The 21,011-nt window shown below is 39.9% G+C and overlaps 1 protein-coding gene across 1 annotated transcript in view; it reads right to left on the bottom strand.

Annotated features, from left to right (window-relative positions):
• The window catches only part of DCHS2 (dachsous cadherin-related 2), a 79,966-nt gene that overhangs the window by 24,349 nt on the left and 34,606 nt on the right, over nt 1-21,011 (bottom strand). Inside the window, exons 6-14 of the mRNA XM_066185083.1 lie at nt 17,160-17,396; nt 14,826-15,845; nt 13,287-13,462; nt 12,812-12,911; nt 7,204-7,361; nt 5,243-6,077; nt 4,066-4,305; nt 459-593; nt 5-214 (exon numbers count right to left, since the gene is read on the bottom strand). Coding sequence (XP_066041180.1) covers nt 5-214; nt 459-593; nt 4,066-4,305; nt 5,243-6,077; nt 7,204-7,361; nt 12,812-12,911; nt 13,287-13,462; nt 14,826-15,845; nt 17,160-17,396 — 3,111 coding nt within the window. The remainder of the gene's footprint in view (nt 1-4; nt 215-458; nt 594-4,065; nt 4,306-5,242; nt 6,078-7,203; nt 7,362-12,811; nt 12,912-13,286; nt 13,463-14,825; nt 15,846-17,159; nt 17,397-21,011) is intronic.

Genomic DNA, 21,011 nt, shown 5'->3' with positions numbered 1-21,011 from the left:
TCACCGATTATTTTGTATCTTAGAGCTCCATTATTGCCAGCATCCATATCTACAGCCCGGATAACATAAACAACAAAAGGCTGTTGGTTCTCTGGAATAAAGATCTCAGAAGGAGGAAGAAGAAAGGTGGGAGAGTGATCATTTTCATCCAGCACTGTGCAGATTACTGTCACTGTGCTTGACAGCGACGGGGTTCCACTGTCCCGAACCAAAACTAAGATCAACAAAAAAAAAGCAAATTTCAGTCAGTGGTTGTGGGTGCAATAATACATGTTCTTTAACAATATCAGAGTAGGAGAGTTATTTGTGCTATTCAAAAAGCATATGCTCTTCTGTACTGGAAAATCTTACCACTTGCATCTAATTCAGAAGGCATGAAAAAAGTAATGCTGATAGTATCACCTCACTCACTCTCATTACCCATTGTAGAGGCATTCATTGATATTTTACACTGCTACCTTTAATACTGAAAACCTCCTGGGTTTCCCTGTCCAGTGATGCAGCTGTTACGAGTTCTCCACTGTCCAAGTTCATCTTGAATTTCTCATAACCAGCTCCTGGTAAGATTTCATACTGAAGCAAGGAATTCAGTCCTTTAAAACAGAATGGAAATCTTAGTTAAATACAGCAACTGTCCTTGCATTCAGGTCTATTTGTATTTGTGTTTTTCTTCTCCCTCCAAATTCTTCTCAATGACAATTCCATACAGTTCCTGCTCAGACTTACAACTTGTATATAGTGCAGGGATATGAGCCTTCCCGTCTTTCTCTAGGAAATAGGCTAAAACTGTACAAGCTTTTAGAAACCTTCCTTTAAAAGTTGTCCACTTTAGCTGAACAGGAAATGAGACTCAATGTTCTTACCTATTATGGTTGTAAGGTAACTCTTTTCATATTTCTTCTAGTTTCAACATCCTCCCAAGGAAAGTATAATGTCATCTCCATCACGCTTATTACCTCTAATGAGTTTAATCCTACGTTATAGTCAGGGGGTTGGACTACCGTGCCCTTTTCTTTTTGGAAACTCTTCTATGTTCCATTCAACCATTCTGTGTTTTTCCCACCCAGAATTAGTCCTTTAGTATGGCAGGGACAGTTGGTACACCTGAAAAATTACATGACACTTCTAATCATATGAAAACTCCTATTCAATGTCAAACACTGCCTACCTGTTCTCATCTGCTGCAGTCAAGCACAAAATCTGCATGGGATTTGATGGAGAAACACCCATGTGAGAGAAGACACTATTCACAACCAATGCTGAAAAAGCATGGGTGCCATCCAAGTTGACTATTCACACAATGCTGAAGTTAAAACTTTTAACCCTTAAAGTACACAGATATGTGAAATCTTAATTACATTTATTTAGTAAGCATTTACTGACTGCCATATCCAACTGCTAGGAGTGTAAAGTATTATTAGGAAAAAGCTGCACACCCCGCCCAGGAGAAGAGCATACTGACTCTATACTTTCACATACCACAGCACAGCAGCTAGAACATTTGCACTCAATCCAACCTGCTGGTTAATTATTCAGTAGCACTAGTCACATTTTAGGGGCTGAAATTACAGGCTGAAATAAAAAATGTCCGTCCCCCCCTGCCCCAAATCCAGATTCAAGTCTCATCTTCAGAGGACCTTACAAAAGTGTCTAATGAAAGACAGTAAGCCTGTCTCAGCACAATAAGTTGATGGTTCCTATTAACCTTTTAAGATTTTTCTCCTAAGGCTCCAGACATAACTATTGAACCACAGAGGTGAACATCAGCTTAACTGGAGACCTTGCCAAGTGCCAGTTCAGTTATTCTGCAAAGACCTACCTCAAGAAAAAACCCTGACCATATCTTAAATATCCTGCTGGTATCTTTGCTTTCCCACGCGTATTTTTCCAACATGCATATTTTCCAATGTTAACATCTTTTACACTTGAATTTCCTGATGTTAAGCTGTCAGATGTCAGCTGGGTGGGAGTGAGGGCATGGAGGGCTCCCTAAAGGCTCCCAAAGTCAGGGAACACAGAGATGCAGTGAGTGCAGGTGTCATAAGGTGCAGGAGGGACGTGGCTGAACAAAAAGGTTTCAGGGATATTCATGTGAAAGAAAACCATGCCAAAGTCAGAAATTTTACTTGTAATTTTCCCCCAAAAAGACCCCCTTCCAGTCACAGAGAATGAAGTAGAAAGGAAAATAAAACAAAAGGTTGATAATGACTGGTTCCTCCCAGTGGTCACTCAGGGAACATATGAAGTGAACAAAAAAGTGTGATGGGAGAAAGTCCTCCACTGAGACTATGTAAATATTACTGGGATGTGAACTGCAATTTAAAGAGTGTGTATAAACAAATATGATGTAAAAACAACAACAACAACAACAAAAAGTACACCATGACAGGAGCATTCTTATTCAAAAATTGTGTTCCAAAAACATAAGAAAAGTGAGTAACATATTTATACGACTCCTATATAAATCAAGTTTTCTTACATTATGAACATCATTTCAGTATTAATTTGAAACAATACTATTACACATCCACATCATGGGGCCAAATGTGAGAAAAAGACCCAACAGAAGGACTGTGGTTACTGGAAAATGTACTTTTAAAAATAGCAGGAAGGAACCATCAGCCACAACAGTGCTCCAGCCCAAAGTGTCTGCACAGGCAGGCACACACTGTGCCACCCAGTACACTTGGAATGCCCTTCCTCTCCACCCTGCCAAGCCACCCTCCCACTAACTGCTCTGGAAATTTCCTTTCTGCTGTATTTCCCACAAGATGTGAAAAAAATATAAGGGATGGAAAAGGAGCAAGAAGAATTTAAGAAAATTCTCAGTTGTCTCCTTTACCTTCCAAACCTTTCTTCAGGGATCATCTTTTTTTGTGATCCGCAAAAGAAAGAAAATATTTGGAAGAGTGAGATACAGAGGCAGACTGCAGTACAGCTCAGCTGTTATGGAGACCATAACAGACAGGGATACCTACCCATTCGTAATTTCTAAATACTTTACATACCTGTGGGGAAATGTCTTTTCTATATAATACCTCTATTGAGCTCACATCAGCCTTTTGTAATCATTATGTGCTTTACATTAAAATTACAAATCTTACTGAATACAGAAGACTATTTTGCTAACAAATTCCATTATCTGCTTTTAGGATAGCAGAGTCTTACACAATTCTAAAGAAAGTATAGAAAGTGAAGCCCCAGTGAAATTGAAATCATTCACAGAGTTGAGACTACCTTTGGGCCAAAGACAGCAGTATTGTAATATTTAACTCTCTTTCCATATTTTATTATTTATCACATAGACCTTGCATACCTGCTCCAGCATATGTTCTACCTCTAATATCATATGCTATGCATTTTAGACAGTTCAAAAGAGCAGGAAATTGAAGAACTGGAGGGAAATTTTTGTTGCTTAGCAGACTCTCTCAGGTTTAGTCCTTACATGTGATTCACTGAGGAGATGAACCATCTCCACATCATATTCATCCATTCTGTGTATTTTTGAAAAGCAATGCATTAACAATCTTTAACGTGTAAAGGCCTACTTAAAAACCGGAGCAGCTTCCTCTATTCCTTCACAGCTCAGCCAGCTGGAAAATCTTGGATGACAGTGCCCCTCTCTGGTCAGAAAAGATGACTGCATACTTGCCGGTTTTGTTACAAAACCGCGACTCTTGACTAGTGAACTGCTTTAAAACTATCCAAAAGGCTCTGGCTGAGAGAGACAAAATGTTCAGATACTAACTTGGAGTTGAATATTTTTTTGCTGATTTATACCCAGAACACGTTGGCTTTCTTCACGTGAAACCTCCAAGGTTTCTCACACAAGGACACATTTTGCATTTACTATACCCATCAGAGCTGAAGTTACCTCAGAATGCAAGTCAGAATACCTCCAAGCTCCAATTAAAGATTGAGAGTCTGAACCAAAACTGATATTTTGAAACCCAAAAGTCGTACATTACCTTAGGAAAAGCACAACAGCTGCACACACAAGGCATCAAGATTGGATTGGTCTGCTACAGTCCACAAGTAAATTACTAGCAAAAGGACAAAAATTACCTGCATCTCGGTCCACAGCCTCCACTCTTATGATAAACTCCCCTGGATCTCGGTTTTCATGAACTGCAGTCTCATAAAGTTGCTTCAGAAATACTGGGGTCTCATCATTCACATCAAGAACAGTGATGGTTAGAACTTGTGTGGCAGAGAGAGCTGGGCTGCCGTCATCAAGAGCTATGACTGTCAAACTGTAGCGCTCCTGAACCTCACGGTCTAGAAACTGGGCTGTAGTTAAGAGTCCTAATTTAAAGAAAAAAGTTTTTCAAAAAAGTGTCCTGGTCCAGGTTAAGATCCTAGTTGTTCCAGCACTCACAGCTTCAATGTAGCATCACCATGCCACTGCTGCAAGGCTTCCAGACCTTGCAGTCATTCATTACCTGTGATTCCCTCTACAGTGCTAATTGGCCCAGAAATACTGCCTTTGGCATCCAGGGAAATTTGGATTCATGGAAAATTCAAGTGAAGTTCAGAGACTGCTTTTTATTTAACTTTGGGCTTAACTTTTAAACTTTATTTAACTTAAACATTTGTCCTCTTTTGCATGTAAGTTATGCAGTTAGGAGCCCTACAAATCAGTGTCAGCTGCATCACCTAATGAATTCAAAATCAGAATAAGAACCAGAAAACATTATAACTATTAAGGTGATATTTACATTTGTGAGAACACAGTGTAATAGTTAGAAATCAGAGAATTTCAGAGGGCTGAAGAATGAAATTCATCAGCACTTTGAGCCTCCACTAAACATGTTCCAGCCACAGTGTAATGCACACTCCTGGATCTCAGCTTTGCCTTTCCTCATGTGTACATATCATAACATACATGTGTGCACACGCTTTAAGTATGCATCATGCCAAAGTCAGAATGAAGTATTTCACTGCACACATTTTCTTCCCGCCTCCCTTAATGCACTATTGGAAGATGCCCCAGTACACCTATATAACACAGTAACAGTGTTATGCCAAAAGTTTTGAGCTGAGTCCACAGAGTTTGACCACTGTGCACGCTACTACCCTGCTTGTGTGGTGCTCTGCCCAAAGCAATCATCCCTGAGGACAATAAGTCACCTGGGCAGAGTGCCACACTAATGTGTTATTTCACTACTGCATGGCATGTACTCCCAAATGTTACTGTGAGAATCACAACACAAGAAACCCCAAAGAAGGGAAGTTACAGTACCTGTGATTTTATCCAGTACAAATGCTTTGTTTTCATTGCCTGAAAGAATGTGATATGTAACTTGTCCGTTTCTTCCCTCATCAGGATCTTTTGCAATTACGTGGTGAACAAGGAAGCCCACCTCCACATCCTCCATGACATAGGAAAGAGGCGAAGACACAAAACTGGGACTGTTGTCATTGATATCTAAAATAACAATTTTCACAGCCAGGGAATCCAGTCGACGATCAGTCAAATTTATTGCCTGGTCTTCTGCAAACACCGTCAAGATCACAGAACGAGTAATCTCCCTGTCCAGTGGAGAAGCTGTGGTCAAAGTGCCATACAAAGGGTGAATAAGAAATGGATTTTCACCCATGTTACTCATTTCTAAGGAATACTCTATTTTGCTGTTCAGATAACTGCCATCTCCATCCTTCGCATTGAATGTGTAAACCAGAGTGCCAACAGGTGCATTTTCTTCTATGCCAATCACCACAAAGTCATCTTGAAAATATGGAGAATGATCATTCTTATCTTCTACATCAATACTTAGGAAGACAGTGCTATTTTGCGGGGGATTATTATAATCCTTTATAATAACTTGCAAAAGAAAGTGTGAATCTGTTTCATAGTCAAGCTCCCTGGAAAGATAAAGGTCTCCTGTCAAGGTGTCTATTTCAAAATGAACATTATCATCTTTAGCAATACTAAAATGCCGTTTCCTGTTAGGTGCCAGATGGTTACTCGGCGCCTTCACAGAATCCAACACTTGTGCAGGTTTAAAATTTTCAGGTATGACAAAGTGCTTGAAGTCTTGAGAGTAGTCAGATCTCCCATTGGCAAGTGGGATCACCTGAAACAAAATATAAAGTCTGCAATGTTTTCCCACTGTAATTATGAATATTTTAATATGTAGTGGGCTGACCCTGGCTGGATGCCAGGTACCAGCAAAGATGCTTTCTCACTCCCCTCTGCTACTGGACATGAGACAGAAAACATAATGAAGGTTCATGAGCTGAGACAAGGACCAGGAGAGATCACTCAGCAAATACCATCTCAGTCAAAACAGAGTAGAATTAGAGATATTAACTGAACTTATTGATAACAAAATCAGAGCAGGATAATGAGAAGTAAAAAAAGACCTTAAAAACACACCTTCCCCCATCCATCTCTCCTTCCCAGTTCTACCTCCTCCTCCGGGGATGCAGGGAGACAGGGAATGGAGGTTACGGTCAGTTCATCACCTGTTTTTTCTCCCATTGCTCAGGGAGAGGAGTCCTTAACTCTCTTTAACTGTGGGAACAGCATTTGCCTTGCCTGGACTGAAGAATGTTACTACAAGCTATCCAAAACTAACCATCTTTAGGGTGACTTGAAAACAGCAGCCTCAATGACATTCAGCCTCTGACAGAGGAATGCACAGGTGGCCTGGACAAAGCAGCCCCATTGTGGCTCGATGAACAGCAGGTGGCTGGCTATGGAATGACCACACACTGACTTTCACACTCCCATGAAGAGCAGCTCTGCATAAACTAGCACAAAGAAATGAGATATCCTTACAGAAGGTTATAGAGAAAGAATTTAGAAAAGAGAGCAACTTAGTGGAGAAAACAAAAAAGTCTACTCTCTTCCCCAGTTTCAGTCCCACTTGATATTTGTTTTTCTTTCTGCCTAGCTGGATATTTTTCTCCTATTTTCCAGTGTTTCCAATGATCTCCTGCTAAAGCACAAGCATCATCTATTTGCAAGATGATCAAGAATACTGTTGTACATTCCTAACAAATCAAAATGAGTCTGCCCTCTCATTTCCTCCCTCAACAGAAAAACAGCTACGGAAAATAACCATAAGACAAGGTACTTACAATTTTGAACTTCTGTTCTTCAGTTTATTTCCTAACTTTCTTCCAAAATTGGATTTTATCTTCAAAGAAACTAAGCATTTAACATAATTGTTCTATCAGTACAATGCAAATAAGTACCTGGATGTAAACAGCAGCATGTCCTTGAAGTGAAGGCATCCCTTGGTCCTTGGCTGTGACCGTCATTCTGTAGTCAGATCTCTCAGCATGTGACAGAGGCCGGGTTGTTCTTAACTCTCCACTGACAGCATCAATTTGGAAGTATCCTACATCCTCTTCTGTGGGGTAAAAATGGATATGTGTTATTGCAAATCAGTAACAGCTTGCCTCTGTAGTACTGAACATCGTAACAAACAGTGAAAAAGAGCAGGACCCAGAGGAAAGGAATCTGCTACACGCATTTGGATCTCTCTGGCTTGTTTGGTTCACCTCCTCTTCTTTCATTGAGCACACAGTTATTATAAACCACATAATGTGGATTTAGAAAAATATGGAGAGGAACTCCATAGAGTACTAAAGCAACTGCCCAGTTTTGTACCAGCTTTACTCACACAAATGGTCTATGCATCAGGAGGGCAACAGATAGCCCAGGACTGGTCCTCCTATTTCTAACCTTGGCAGACAGGGCCAGAGAAAGAATTAAGTCTTAGTCTCCAAACCGGCACGAAGGGTAGAGTATGTCCTGTGATTCACAGATTACGGGACCAGCAAAGAGCACTGTTGACCCGTATGACACATGGAGACTGCAGCGATGCCACCTGCCCTGCTTGTGCTCTGTACCAACAGCCAGCTGGGGGTAGCTACAATCTCACAGTAAGCTGTTGCAGAGAAACATGTGAATATTGGAAATTATGCTTATATCTTTCATCAAGGACTGGTGGCACTCTAATAAAGTGGCTTTTAATTAACTTGCAGCCCCATCATTTGAGAGTTGCAAAGAATAATTTTACCACAGATTAATAAATAGCTCCCCATGACTTAGAATTATAGAATCATTTAAGTTGAAAAAGATCCTTAAGATCATCAAGTGGAGCCTTTTAACCCAACACTGCCAAGTTCCCCAAACCATGTCTATGTGTCTTTTAAATACCTCCAGGGACGGTGACGCCACCACCTCTTTGGGTAGCCTGTTCCAATGCTTGACAAATCAGTAGGTAAAGAATTTTTTCCCAATATCCAATCTAATCCTCCCCTGGGAAAAGAGACTGACACATAGCTCCTCCATTTTCAAGAAATGGAATACAAATTACTTTCAAATTTTAGGAGAATGGGAAAGTATCTATTACTTTCTATACATTACCAGAAACTGAGAAAATCACAATTGTTCTAAGCACTTCTCTCTTAGAATACTATCCAAACATCTTTCTGTTATGTGAATTTTTAATAAGGTGGGCTAGTGGGTTAAATAAAATCATGCAGCATTACGGCTGCTATTATAGTAAACAACTGCGGTAAAAATAAATTCAGTGCAGATGTAGCACACAAAACACGCATAAAGAATGATATTTCCATAGGCACCTAAGTGAGCATGAAGCTGTTTATGTTCTCCAAATCTGCACATTCAAATTAGTTAACTGCATATATAGATGTTCACTTTTGTATCCAATTATATCACCTGCAGCTGTAACATATTTGCACCTGCAACATTTGAAGAAAAAAAAACCTACTCAGCAAACTAGTTAGAAAACTGACCAAAAAATAGGAGTTCTTTTCAACACTTTTCTGCTATTTTTTGTGTGAATATAGCTTTCTAATTCTCCATCAGTCCTTTCTGGGTTGAGTCTTTCTGTCTGGAACATTAAAAAGGAAATTGCCAACAAAAGGAAACAATATATAGACACAATTATATTGAATGAGACAGTCATGCATTTTGCATGGTCGTTTCAAAATATTAATGCTGCTATATTACTGTTTTCATAAATAGCTTTTGGTTTACTTTCCTGGCGTAGGTCCCAACCAATACGTCTGCAGTCACAGATCTACTATTTTGTTCCATATAATGTTTCATGACACAAAATCCCAGCTAAGCAAAAGTCACAGGAGATATGAGAAACAGAACACATAATGTGAATTGCATGCATTTTCAGTATTTTGCTAAAACCTACACTTAAAGTTACACTAAAATTCAAATACTGCATGAAATACTTTTGTGCATATTTTGGTGACAGTGAAAGTAACACAAAAATTTGGAAAAATTGGAAAGAGACGTACAGAGGAAAAACCCCTCGGGACTTCCATTTTGTGTTTCACATTTTCATTTTTTGTCTGATAACACACTATAAAGAGAGTCAAAATTGAAATGCATCATATCGATTTTTCTAGTATATTTATCAATCCATTTTTAAAATGTATTCCAAGTGTAGCCATTTGATTGAAAGTCAGAAAAAACTCTTACACTGAGAAAAAAAGTTTAGCACTCATATGTCATGTCAGTCATTGCTCTAAAAGCTTATGCTCAATGCATTTCCAGAAACATTCCCTTAGCTCTGATCTCCATAAGTCACCTGAATTAGACAACCGCTGCTTCTATCATAAACCCTAAATATGTCCTTTTGTGTCTGGGGAGAAAAGGAAGAAAGTTTAGGAGAAATGGATAAGAAATGAGGAAACTGGAAAGAGCAAATGAAGCATGGAACAGAAAAAAATTGAATCTCTCAATAACTAGACTCTCATGGCCCCAGTCTCTTCTTGAGCTTGCAAAAGTAACCTGCCATAAATACATATGTTTTTACAATTAAATTTTTCACCTCTGCCTTGTCTAACCTGTTGGCCAGACTTTCATTTACATGAGGTTCACCAAAACTCAGACACTCTCTCAGCTCTGTGCTCTTTCAGATGATCAAAGCAACTAGAAACTGTACTTTAGAACAAAAAAACCCACTAAAATAATCCCAAAACCAAAACAAACAAACACCCCCCCTCCCAAAAACCCAGAAACACCAAAGAACAAAACAAAACAAAACAAAAAAACACAAACAAAAAACCTGTGGCCTGAGAAACACCAAGTAATGTGTTACTGTGAACTTTGACTGGCTGAACATTCAGGCCCTACAGAAACTGGCATTTAGGCAAAAGGGCCCAGAAAGCAGACACTAACACTAGAGATTTCTCAGAGATTAGTGACCTAGGCACACAGTGATAGATAGCTATGTATTTTTAACCTAATTTCCTGAACAACTGTTTCTTTCCTAGGTGTTAAACAACTCAGTGCCCTGATCATGTCCTCCTCCTTTGAGACGATGGAAAAGTTGTTTCCCTTAACAGCAAAGAGGAAGGCAATGCCATGGGTCCCAAAGAACCTGAACATGATGAGGACTTCTGCAGAAATGTACCCCTCTCCAAGTCTAGGAATGCTCCCTGCACATTGCTTGCTACTCATTACTTCACAGACACATGGGCAGCACTTGCCAATTTGTGCATGTTAGCAGTGTAACTAGGCATCTCTTGGCACTTGGGTGGTCAAAGGCTGATGTTGCATTCACATAATTGCTCCAAATATAACTGTAAAAACCTCTGTCAATGCTAGTCTTAACACACTAAGCAGTAGTTCCAGATACCCTATAAACACACACTAATTTCTGTTATAAATGCTATTCTATATCCTATTGACAGTCATAAAGAAGACCAGGCAAATCACTTTCCAACTGCCAGCATTACTAAGGAATAAGAAGTACACACAGCTGGGATTAACCTCCCTCTGAATAAGTGATAACACAGAAGTGGGTGTAGGGTCATGTGACCACCCATTTCAATACATACACATTTTTAAAGGATGATATGCATTGATCTTCTAGGAAGAAGAAGGGGCATTTTGAACTTTTAGGTTACTTCCCTGTAACCTACAATTCATCTGGTGTGTAAACCTTATAGTTCTTTTACAGATTTTTCCTCATATATTTTGCTGGCATTTGTCAGTAACATCCCTGCATAGCTTAATATATTGCTTCTATCTTGTCATTCCTTTAAGATCTCAAGAACATTAAAAATTACCCAGTAACATTTACAAGTTTAGCAGCTGACACTTGCAGTTCTTCATCTTGTGGCAGTCCCATGACTAAAAAATAGAGCACTGGTCTGCATGGAGCTCTCCAGTTAACCTGCTGTCTCTCTGTTTAACAAACATGGCTGTAAATCAGATCATATTTCTTCTTCATATTTAAGTACTGAACAATGTCCCAGAACTAGAAAATACTACTTTAAATATAAAACAGGCAAAAACTTCACCATGAAACAGAAGACCAGATGTTAAAGGTTGTGAGCCAACTAACAACAAAAATTAGTATCAGAGAAGCTCAGCTGTTTCTGGATTTGTTTATCAGGAAAATATCTAGTTCCAAAGCTGGGAGGGATTTTTTTAGTGGTTTTTGCATTTGAAAGAGGGAGAGACAGGGGTGTGTTTGTCGCTGTTTTTACTGTTCTGTTCTTTCCAGAGACAGCTTTTGCAAGCCCAGTCATATTTTGTGTTGCTAGTAAATTTTATAATTTGAACTCTTACTCCCCTCTGGGGCTGTAAAGGGGAGCCAGTAAGAAAATTCCATGTGCTGTTTGAAGGAAGGGGATATAGTTAGATACAGGAACAGGAAGAGACCCCTGAAAAACACTTCTGGTATTGCCTGGCCATCACTTTTCAAATGAAGGGTTGCGCACTACTTTTCCACAAGGGGGATCTTTTTTGTGCAAAATATTCTTAATCACAATGCAGAAGTCTAAGATACCGTCCAATTCCCTCTGGAATAGGCAGTCATTTATATTCAAACTAAGGAAATATTATTTTCTTGTTCTGATGAAACAGTACGCTCTACATGTAAATTACCACAGATTAAAAAGCCCAAACTTAAAAAGTATTGACTACATTAAACTGGTAGAATAGAACAGAAACCAAACAAAAAAGAAGCAGTTCTGTTCCTGGTAGCTCTTACTGTTTCGAAGCAATAGTGAAGGAACCAGGAGGAACAGAGCTGTTCTCCTTCCTGATTACAGATGGAGTTCTCACTTTCATGAAAGTGTAGCAAGTGGTATGCAGCAAAACCAGACATCACGTCTAAGTCTCCTATCAGTATTAAGGCCCCAGTCCCACTCATATTCTAATTTAGGACTGCTCTGTTATTATTTTCACCACAAACAAAACTGAGTCCTATAGCTCAACCCAGAAGTGAACTATTACATGTAGAAATCATGGGGAAAACTAAAGAGAAGTGCTTTTCGGTGGCCACGCTATGTCAGGTTAACAGAGTGCTAAACAAAGGGCAGAACCTGAACTAAAAACTACAAACCTCACTGTTTGCCCAGCTTATTTGCTGATTCCTCTGATCCCTGTCTCAGACTGCCAAAAACTGTTATTTTAGCAGGAAAATTTTCAGCTGGTCATGGGAAAATGGAGAACATTTTTCCTTTAAGATGCCATATAACTGACTGAAATACTAAACTGTACAGGACAAGATCATGGTCCTAATCTTTTCTGAGTGCTGTTTGGACACACTCTGGCCAGGCACGGAAGCAAATAAACCCTGTGAAAGATGGGGCAGAGAGCAAAGGGAGGAAAGGTAGCTGCTTACATTACCTTAGTTACTTCATAAGGCACGTGATGGTGCTGATTCCTATTTACAAAGACAGTTTTATTCTACCAGACACAAAAGAAACATAAAAACTTGTATGATACGTGGCTTTTCTAAAATGCTAGTTATTTTAATGTAGCTCTTTGTATTAATAACCCTTTAAAAATTCTTACCTGATTCTAAAGAATATAATACAGCACCGTTGTTTCCAGAATCGAAGTCTTTTGCAAAGATGGTGGTAACAAGTGTCCCTGACGGCTGCCCTTCCAAAACCTGTCACCAAGAAGTTTATAAATGATTTGCAATTATACATGGATAAAGCCAGTCTTAAAACAAATCCCTTGCCATAACACAAGAGTCAAGCTGCTGCTTTACTTTCGATTTCAGTAATATTTATAGCGAGTGCAACGAGCATTTCAGGAGATGGTTAAACAACAGAGTCCTAGCAACGCCCTGCCGCGGTCTGCATAGAGAGCTAACTCAGACATCTTTACTACGGCAGACTCGAAGGTCGGAAATCCAAAGGGATCCCACCGCACCCATAGAGAGGTTTACGCTCGCGTTATCCTTTCGGCCTGGCAGCGCACAGCGCGCGGCTCCCGGGGCGGCCGCGGGGCGGCGCTGCGCGCTGCGCTCTGCCCAGCCCACCTGGCGGCGCAGCGCCCCCTGCGGGAAGCGCGGCGCGTGGTCGTTGCGGTCGCGCACGGAGACGCGCACGGCGGCCGTGGCGCTGCGCCGGGGCCGGCCCGCGTCCGTCGCCAGCACCCGCAGCTCGTGGTGCGCCCGCTCCTCGCGGTCCAGCGCCGCCCAGTTTATGATCTCACCTGACGGCCAAGGAAAAGCGGGGAGAAATGGAGTTAGGCGTTTAGTGTACGCTAGCACTCAGCGCGTGCAATTGTGCATTTAATTTAACGTGAAATAATAATACGCGCCCTCTGATACACCTGATCACTGACACGAAAACCTCAGCTTTCCAAACGTCATCCTGTAGAAACATTATGGTAATCACAGTTTTGCGTATGTACTTTAGTGCCTTATGACATCTTTTACTGTACACTGGGTGCCCCAGAGCAAAGGTATAAAACAGTATGAACCAAAGTGCTGACCTTCCAAAGAAATCCATCTGGCCTTCACCATGCTTCAAGGCAGATAACACCTGAGCACAGGGTATAACTGCTGACAAGGGGCCTTTATTAATTATGTACATTAATCATAAACCCTTATGTGTCCCATACATTCTGGTAAACCCAGCAAATAAATCTGACCAATCTTCTCCCTATCTGCTTAGCCATACGCAATATAGACGGAGATTTCTCGTTGACCAAAGCTCATCACACAGATCAACCACGTGGGGTTTTTTTAAATCTTCTTGATTAACTCCTAGTATTCTGTTTGGCTGTAAACTTCTGTAAGTGTACTCAAAAGGAACCTGATTTTGAGATTCCTACTGAGAAATTCTGGGAAAGCCTATTCATTCCCCATGAGGACTGGATATCTGGAAACAGGAATTTTTAACAGCAGATCTTTTCTCCCTATGTCTCATTTTTCTAAACTGGATTATTTACAGTGCCTGTGTCCCTTGAAGGATTCCCTTCCTTTAGGCTCTCCATGCTCTGGTCTCTGGTGTTACACTGTGTACACATAACCCCTATTATTGAGGCATTTGAGATTCACTGCAGAGTACACCCTGTGCTGTGAAAATTTTCTCTCGGCCAATCTGGCTTCTGTGATGCCATGTACAACATGAACTCAGTTTGGATGTCAGTTATAGAAGCATTCACAAGTATTTTAAGTCACTTTGTCTAACTTCCCAAGTACCTTTGTAGTTACTTATGGCTGATCTGTACTTTTCAACTCTACTTGATCATAGGCAAAAAGATCTCTCATATGAGCTAATGAAGCTATAACTTAAAACTTCTCTTTTTATTTGTCTCAGCCAAACACCAAAACTTCTGACCTGAACAAAGTCATGAAAAAAATAAAATCTTAAGGGCTAGTCCATTCTTCATGAAAATGTATTGCGTATATTTCATTCCCCAAATTGTGAAGCTCTGAGTTAAAATATTCATATATCAACCCAAACGATTCACCACAGTTCCTGAAAGCTTTATACTATACTTCCATACCCCTAGGGAAGACTGCTTTCCAAAACCAGTATTAGGCAGATTACAAATCATAAAATGCTACCTGTATTGGAATTTATCTTGAAATACTTTCCATCAGACAAGAGGAAATAGGAAAGCTGTCCATTTCTTCCTGAGTCTTTGTCAACAGCTGTAATGGTGCCAACCACACCACTGGGAATCGGATTTTCCTCAATTTCAAAGAAGTAGCTCTCACGCATAAACATGGGAGAATGATCATTTTCATCCAGGACATTAACTATTATAGATGTACTTGCATTTTGCCTGAGGTTTTCATCCTCAGATGTGCTGACCAAAGCTCTAAAACTCAGCATCTGTATGCATTCATAGTTCAAATGTTTCCGAAGATAAATCCAGCCAGTATCAGAGCTGATTCGAAATGCAACAGAATCAGTGCTAGGCTCTAAGGAATACGTCAGGTTGGAGGTAATGCTGTGTGGATCAAGTGAGTGGGCTTGAACCTGAAGGATTTGGGCACCTGGAGAGGTAGCTTCACTGATTTCTACTTGATACACCAAGCTTTGGAAAACCAAAGTAGGACCCATCTTCTGCTCTTCAATAACCACTGTCAACATCAGCAGAGAAGTCAGAGGAGGACTTCCACAGTCTTTGGCTGCTATGTGTAGAGTATATTCCTGCTGCTTTTCTGCAAACACTGTCCTGGTAAGGTTTACCACTCCAAGACTTGGATCAATGCTAAATGCATCTGACTGCTCGCTTGCAATACTGTATTTGATTGCCCCATTTAGGCCACTGTCTTTGTCTTCTGCATGAGCAATGTAGACAGCAGTGCCAGGAGGCTGGGTATGTGAGATGGTTACCTTATCATATTTAGTAGGAAATACTGGAGGGTTGTCATTAATGTCTGTCACAGATATGTTGACTTGAGTGCTGCTGTAGACAGCGGACTGACCCAGCTGTGACTGAACAGTGAGCACCACAACAGACTGAGCTTCGTGATCAAGCAGTTTCTTGGTGCGGATAATGCCAAACTGGGGGTCAATAGAGAACTTTCCATGTGGATCACCGGAGCAAATTTTATAAGAAACCACTTCTAATGAATCTAGAAATGGAAACGACAACAACAACAAAAAGGATGTGATAACAAACATTGGCAAGAACATCTGGGGAGAATGCATGCTGTTAAATTCAATGGAATAAATGTAAGCTACGCAGATGTTTGACATTCTTGGGCTTTTTATGCTTCCTTCTTCCTATCCCTGGAGCCCTTCAGTAAAACATGAATGTATACAGTTTGTCCACTTCTGCACTGTTTGATTTTCATCACACTCGTATTATAAAACTCTATAGAGAAAATCACATAATAGCCTCTTGTTTTTCCCTGATCTGAAAAACAGAAAAAACACTCCTATAAATTAGTCTTGTGGGAGCAATTTCACTACCCACAGGCATTCACTATAGCAAGCAATGAAACAGGTGGCAGTTCCCTGAAAAAAATGTATTTTAATAAACTTACTGTTCATAGGTGACCATTGTTGTAACATTTATACATCAGATGCTACCTAAAGCACAAGCTGTCTAAAGATTCAGGCTTACTACCAAGGCCAACCCAGGGGTGCTATCTCCACCCTGAGGACAGTTCTTCCCAAAAGGAGGAAATGGGAGGATATAACTAATCAAGCTTGTATGAAACCTTGTCATCTACCACTTTACATTTACAGATCCATCATCGGCTGTTACGTGGACTCCCAGATCCCACTGCTCTGCATAGGAACCAAATATGTACTGCTCTCAGGACAGGGATTTTTATGACCAAGGACTGTCAGGGGCTAACCGATTTCCCTTTACAAATGATAACAAAACCAGATGGATTAAATATCTTTTCAAAAGATCCCACAAACATTCATCTGGACTTCTCCACTTAAATTGAGACAATGTGGGGTTTTGTTTGGTTGATTGGTTTTGGTTTGGTTTTTTGAGGGATGGCCAGGAGCACTTCTTGCAGATCCTCTGAAACTTCTGAATACTCTCTGATTTTAAGTATTGCTCTGAGATTTGCCTTGCATGGCTAATGCTTTAATATGAGCCAGACTGTCACACTTACTTAAGCTTTCACAACATGCTTCCTATTTCCCCATTTACAGTTATAGAAATCCATCAGGAAGAAAATGGAGACCATTGCCAATCTCTATGGACCACCAAGGAGAGTACCATGAATCTCCAGCTGTTCTGAAGAGTATCCTGATAAACCAGCCATTACACCAGTGGCTGTAAATACCAACAGTAAATTCTATTTAATGCTTGACAGACTGAATGAATAACATGGAGATTTACGGGAAAAAATCATCTACAGCTACTTCCAGTTAATGATCACAACAGAAATATAACATAATCTCTGACTGAGAATGTGACTTACTTGGAGGCTCTCTGGCCTTTACAGTGCCAATCACACTGTCTTCAGGTGCATCTTCTGGAACAGAAAAGCTATACCGGGATCTCTCAAATATGGCAGGGACCAAAACAGTCTGAAGGATGTTTACTGTGACAGCTGCATTGCTGGCAGAGGGAAGACCACCCCCATCCCGTGCAGAAACAGACAGGAAAAGTGCAGAACGTGCCAGGTGGCCAAGAGCTGAGGTCAGGTAAATAATTCCTGAAAGTACACAGAAATAAAAGAGCACTTAAGAGAGGTGTAAGATAAAATTCAGCAGGCTGTCAAAATAGTTCAACTTGTATCACTACTCAAAGAGAAGGTCAGACCACGTGGACAAAAATCAGCACTCCCAATTCAATTTTTGACAGCCAAGTTCTTTTCAAACTATATGATCTTCACCATTCACAGAGTCACTGAAACACAGCAAGTTCTGTTTCAAAACACAGTGTCCATAATTCTGATTTTAGAAACAGATTCAGTTAAATCTTTAACAATGTTAAATTTTAGTACTACTACTAGTCTTCAGCAATTTGGAAATGCATTGGGGTGGAAAAAAAGTACCGTTAAAAAGATTAACTTATCTTTTCAAATAGTAAAGTGAATGTTATTTCAAATAGGGTGCAGAGACATTCTGCATAAGTAACTCCTAAAATAAACCATCCACACAAATGGAGTCAAAGCCCCAAAATATAAATCTTAGGAGCAGGGGGCTCTGTAGAAAGCATCTGGGAAGCAATCACCTGCTGTCTGATCACAAGTTTCTGTCAAAATACCCTTCCATAGTAACTTCTAAGGTCCATTGAATTTGCAAGCTGCTAACAATTCCATTTTATATAAACTGTATGAAGTAATTCTTTGAAAATAAAATATTCAGTCTCAAAATATAGCACATTGGACGTACATTTCTCAAGATAATCTATTTGTGAAGTAAGTTTTTCAACATGAAAATGAAGATAAAAGGTGGCCAAATGCAGGAAATTTTTTCTTAGCAATGAGTTTAACTAAATATACACTAAATGCTAAAATCACAATGTGCTGAGTAGTAAAATTACAGTAAACTCAAGTGATTCAACTAATAGGTACAAAATTTACATACCTACAGATATTTTTAAGAAATCACTTAGCTTTTTGTAGAAGCTGGTGAAGACACAGCTCTGGTGAAGACTCGGGTGGTTCAGTAAAACCAAACCTTTAAACTTTGGGCTACCTCTATAATTTCCTGGCTGTCAAGACAAGCTTAGTAAGGATGATGTCTGCCATTCAAGTTGGACATTTGGTGGTTAGACGAGATAAAACTAGAGTTATCTCAAAGTGTCTTAGGAGAATCAATGCATGATTCAATGAGATTATATCTTCTCAGAATTTAGGGTGAAGCTGCAACACTAATTTTCTACAATCCATTTTTAAGCAGAATAATGGAAATATAAAACCCTTATAAATATTCAAATATGCATGCAGTATACTTTCCAAATATACTGCCAGGACATAATAAACTGTGTCCTGACATCGTTAAAATGCAATAAAACTGTCTTCAGGATCAAGGAAAAATGCTTTGCACTAACAAAAAAGGGACACTTATTCCAATGGTGACAAACCACACCAAAAACTCAACAGTGATACAGATGGATTCGGGGTTCAGTACTGATCCAGCTCCTTTGCTAACAACTGATGCAATTCTAAGAAAGAACATTATTTTGGCTTTTAAAGTTTTTTTTTTTCTTCTGATGGTTAAGTTTTGTGATTACTTAAGCAGTTCAACAAAGTAGTCCTTCAAGGATATAAACTTTTGGCATTTCCTGAGGTAATCTGAGCAATTGTAGCTTGAAGGAAAAAGGGGTTTACCTGTTTTTCTCCAGAGGATAAACATATACACATGGATTTTTAACATAGTTTCTGTCAAATTAATTTAAATCAATCAAATGGACTGTATGCTACTAATTTGACCAACCGGATTTTTTTCTATGGACAAGGATATAAACATATCCTTCTCATTTTAGATACTTCAAGAGGTATGTGGAGAACTGGAAAAGGTCTACAGAAAAGCATCAAATTGAAAAATCTTACTCTTGGAGCAGTAACTAAAGACTTCAGAACATCCTTTAGCAAAGGGTGGAGCAAACAGTGGTCCACTCCAGGAGCTCTGAAGACCTGATGGAACAGATGTATTTCAGAACCAAAGCTCCTTCTCTCCTGACCTAGACACATTGCAGCACACTCCACGCCAGTTCAGTTATGGAAAGCAAAAAGAAAATTAATAAAAGCTTTTGTTTTCTTTCTTCACTCTTTTGCTGCGTCATAGGGGAAAAGGGGAAGAGGCAAGTACATCTCACCAACTCAGCTCTCTTTTGCAGGACCAGGGACACCGTAAGGACAATGGCAGAATCCAAGTAAAAAGTATGTGTTTTCCATATGGTTCCCTCCAACCTCAAAAACTGTAGTATGCAGAAATTTAATAACCCTTTCTGACTTATAACCGTGTACATTCTGTTTCATTCAGCATTTGTAGGACTGGGCATTAGCTTTGCATCTGGTGATACATAATCTATAGAGATATTTGAGATAGCTCTGCCATATGTTGGTGAATATGCCTCATTAGGCTCTATTATGGCACCACATGACGGGAAAGAATCTGTAGAAGAAAGCAGCATCTGGGATTTCACTTTCTGTATGATTAGGTAAAACAGCAGACTGACAAAAATGTATAGTCAGGACCACCTGGGCCATAAGCAGTTGCCAGCACACCTCAGAGCAGGCTAGCTGGGTGCATTTCATCTGCTGCAGCAGGGTGCATGAGGTGCCTGTGTACTACACTGCAAAGGCAGAAACACAGATGAAACTGCAAGGAGCAGGAACTGCCAAAGTCACAGGTTCAGTGTGTGAAACTCAGAGGCATGTCACACTAAGTAACAGGCTGAAGATGAACCATGGTTTTCCTTTCTTCCTCATTCTGTAATTAAGATTAGGGCTTATTAATGTTATTACCACAATCATTTGCAGCCTTTAATTCAAGGCTTCAGAGAACTTGAAAGACAATTAGGTTGCTGTGGTACAGAATATATTCTTCCATTATGCAAAACAGTTTCTATAAACATTGAAATGAAAAGGGAATAATGAGACAGCTCCTATACAAGGAATGTTTTACTTAAGCTCCCATCAGGGGACCACAAAGACACAAGTGTGGGTCCACTTTAAGAAAAGTGCCACCTTTCTTACAGCTTGACTTACCATATAAATGAATAGTTTTATCTGCTGCCTTTAAAAACATTTAATTACCATTTTTCAAATTAATATTTATATCACTGCAGTGCTTTGAAGATTTTACCTCTGATTAATTCCTTATTCTGCATGCGAGAGAGCTGGAATCAATTCTGCTTCACAGGTGAACAATTCTATAATTACACACCAGATGAATTACACATCTAGCCTCAGTCACACCTTGGCAATCTCATTTTCTTGACTAGATCCGCATGGGCGTAACTGACTGCAGATCCTAACTCTGATAAATCAAAAGCACGACATAAAGACTGCCTGCTGCCTGGATATGATCTGGATACAGATTTCAGGCAGAACCTGCAATGCTGGATGCATGCTGGCAACTGCCACTGCAGGCTGTAGTCTGGGAACAGCTCTGCTCCCAGGCAGGTCAGCACAGCCAGTCTGGAATTTACAGGCATTTTGCTGCAGAACAATCTGTGCTTAAGGGCTAGCAGAAATCATTACAATGAGTTGGAGGACTGAATGTATGGGGAGGACTAGTAGTATTGAAGGCAAAATCATGACTGCCAACTCTTTCATCTGCTTCATACTTCCTCACTTGCTGTACATGGTAGGACA

The sequence above is a fragment of the Chamaea fasciata genome, unplaced genomic scaffold, assembly GCF_029207755.1.
Source record: "Chamaea fasciata isolate MVZ Bird 193981 ecotype frontalis unplaced genomic scaffold, bChaFas1.0.hap1 SCAF_6, whole genome shotgun sequence".
Lineage (NCBI taxonomy): Eukaryota > Metazoa > Chordata > Aves > Passeriformes > Sylviidae > Chamaea > Chamaea fasciata.
This window is presented reverse-complemented; position numbering and strand designations above follow the sequence as displayed.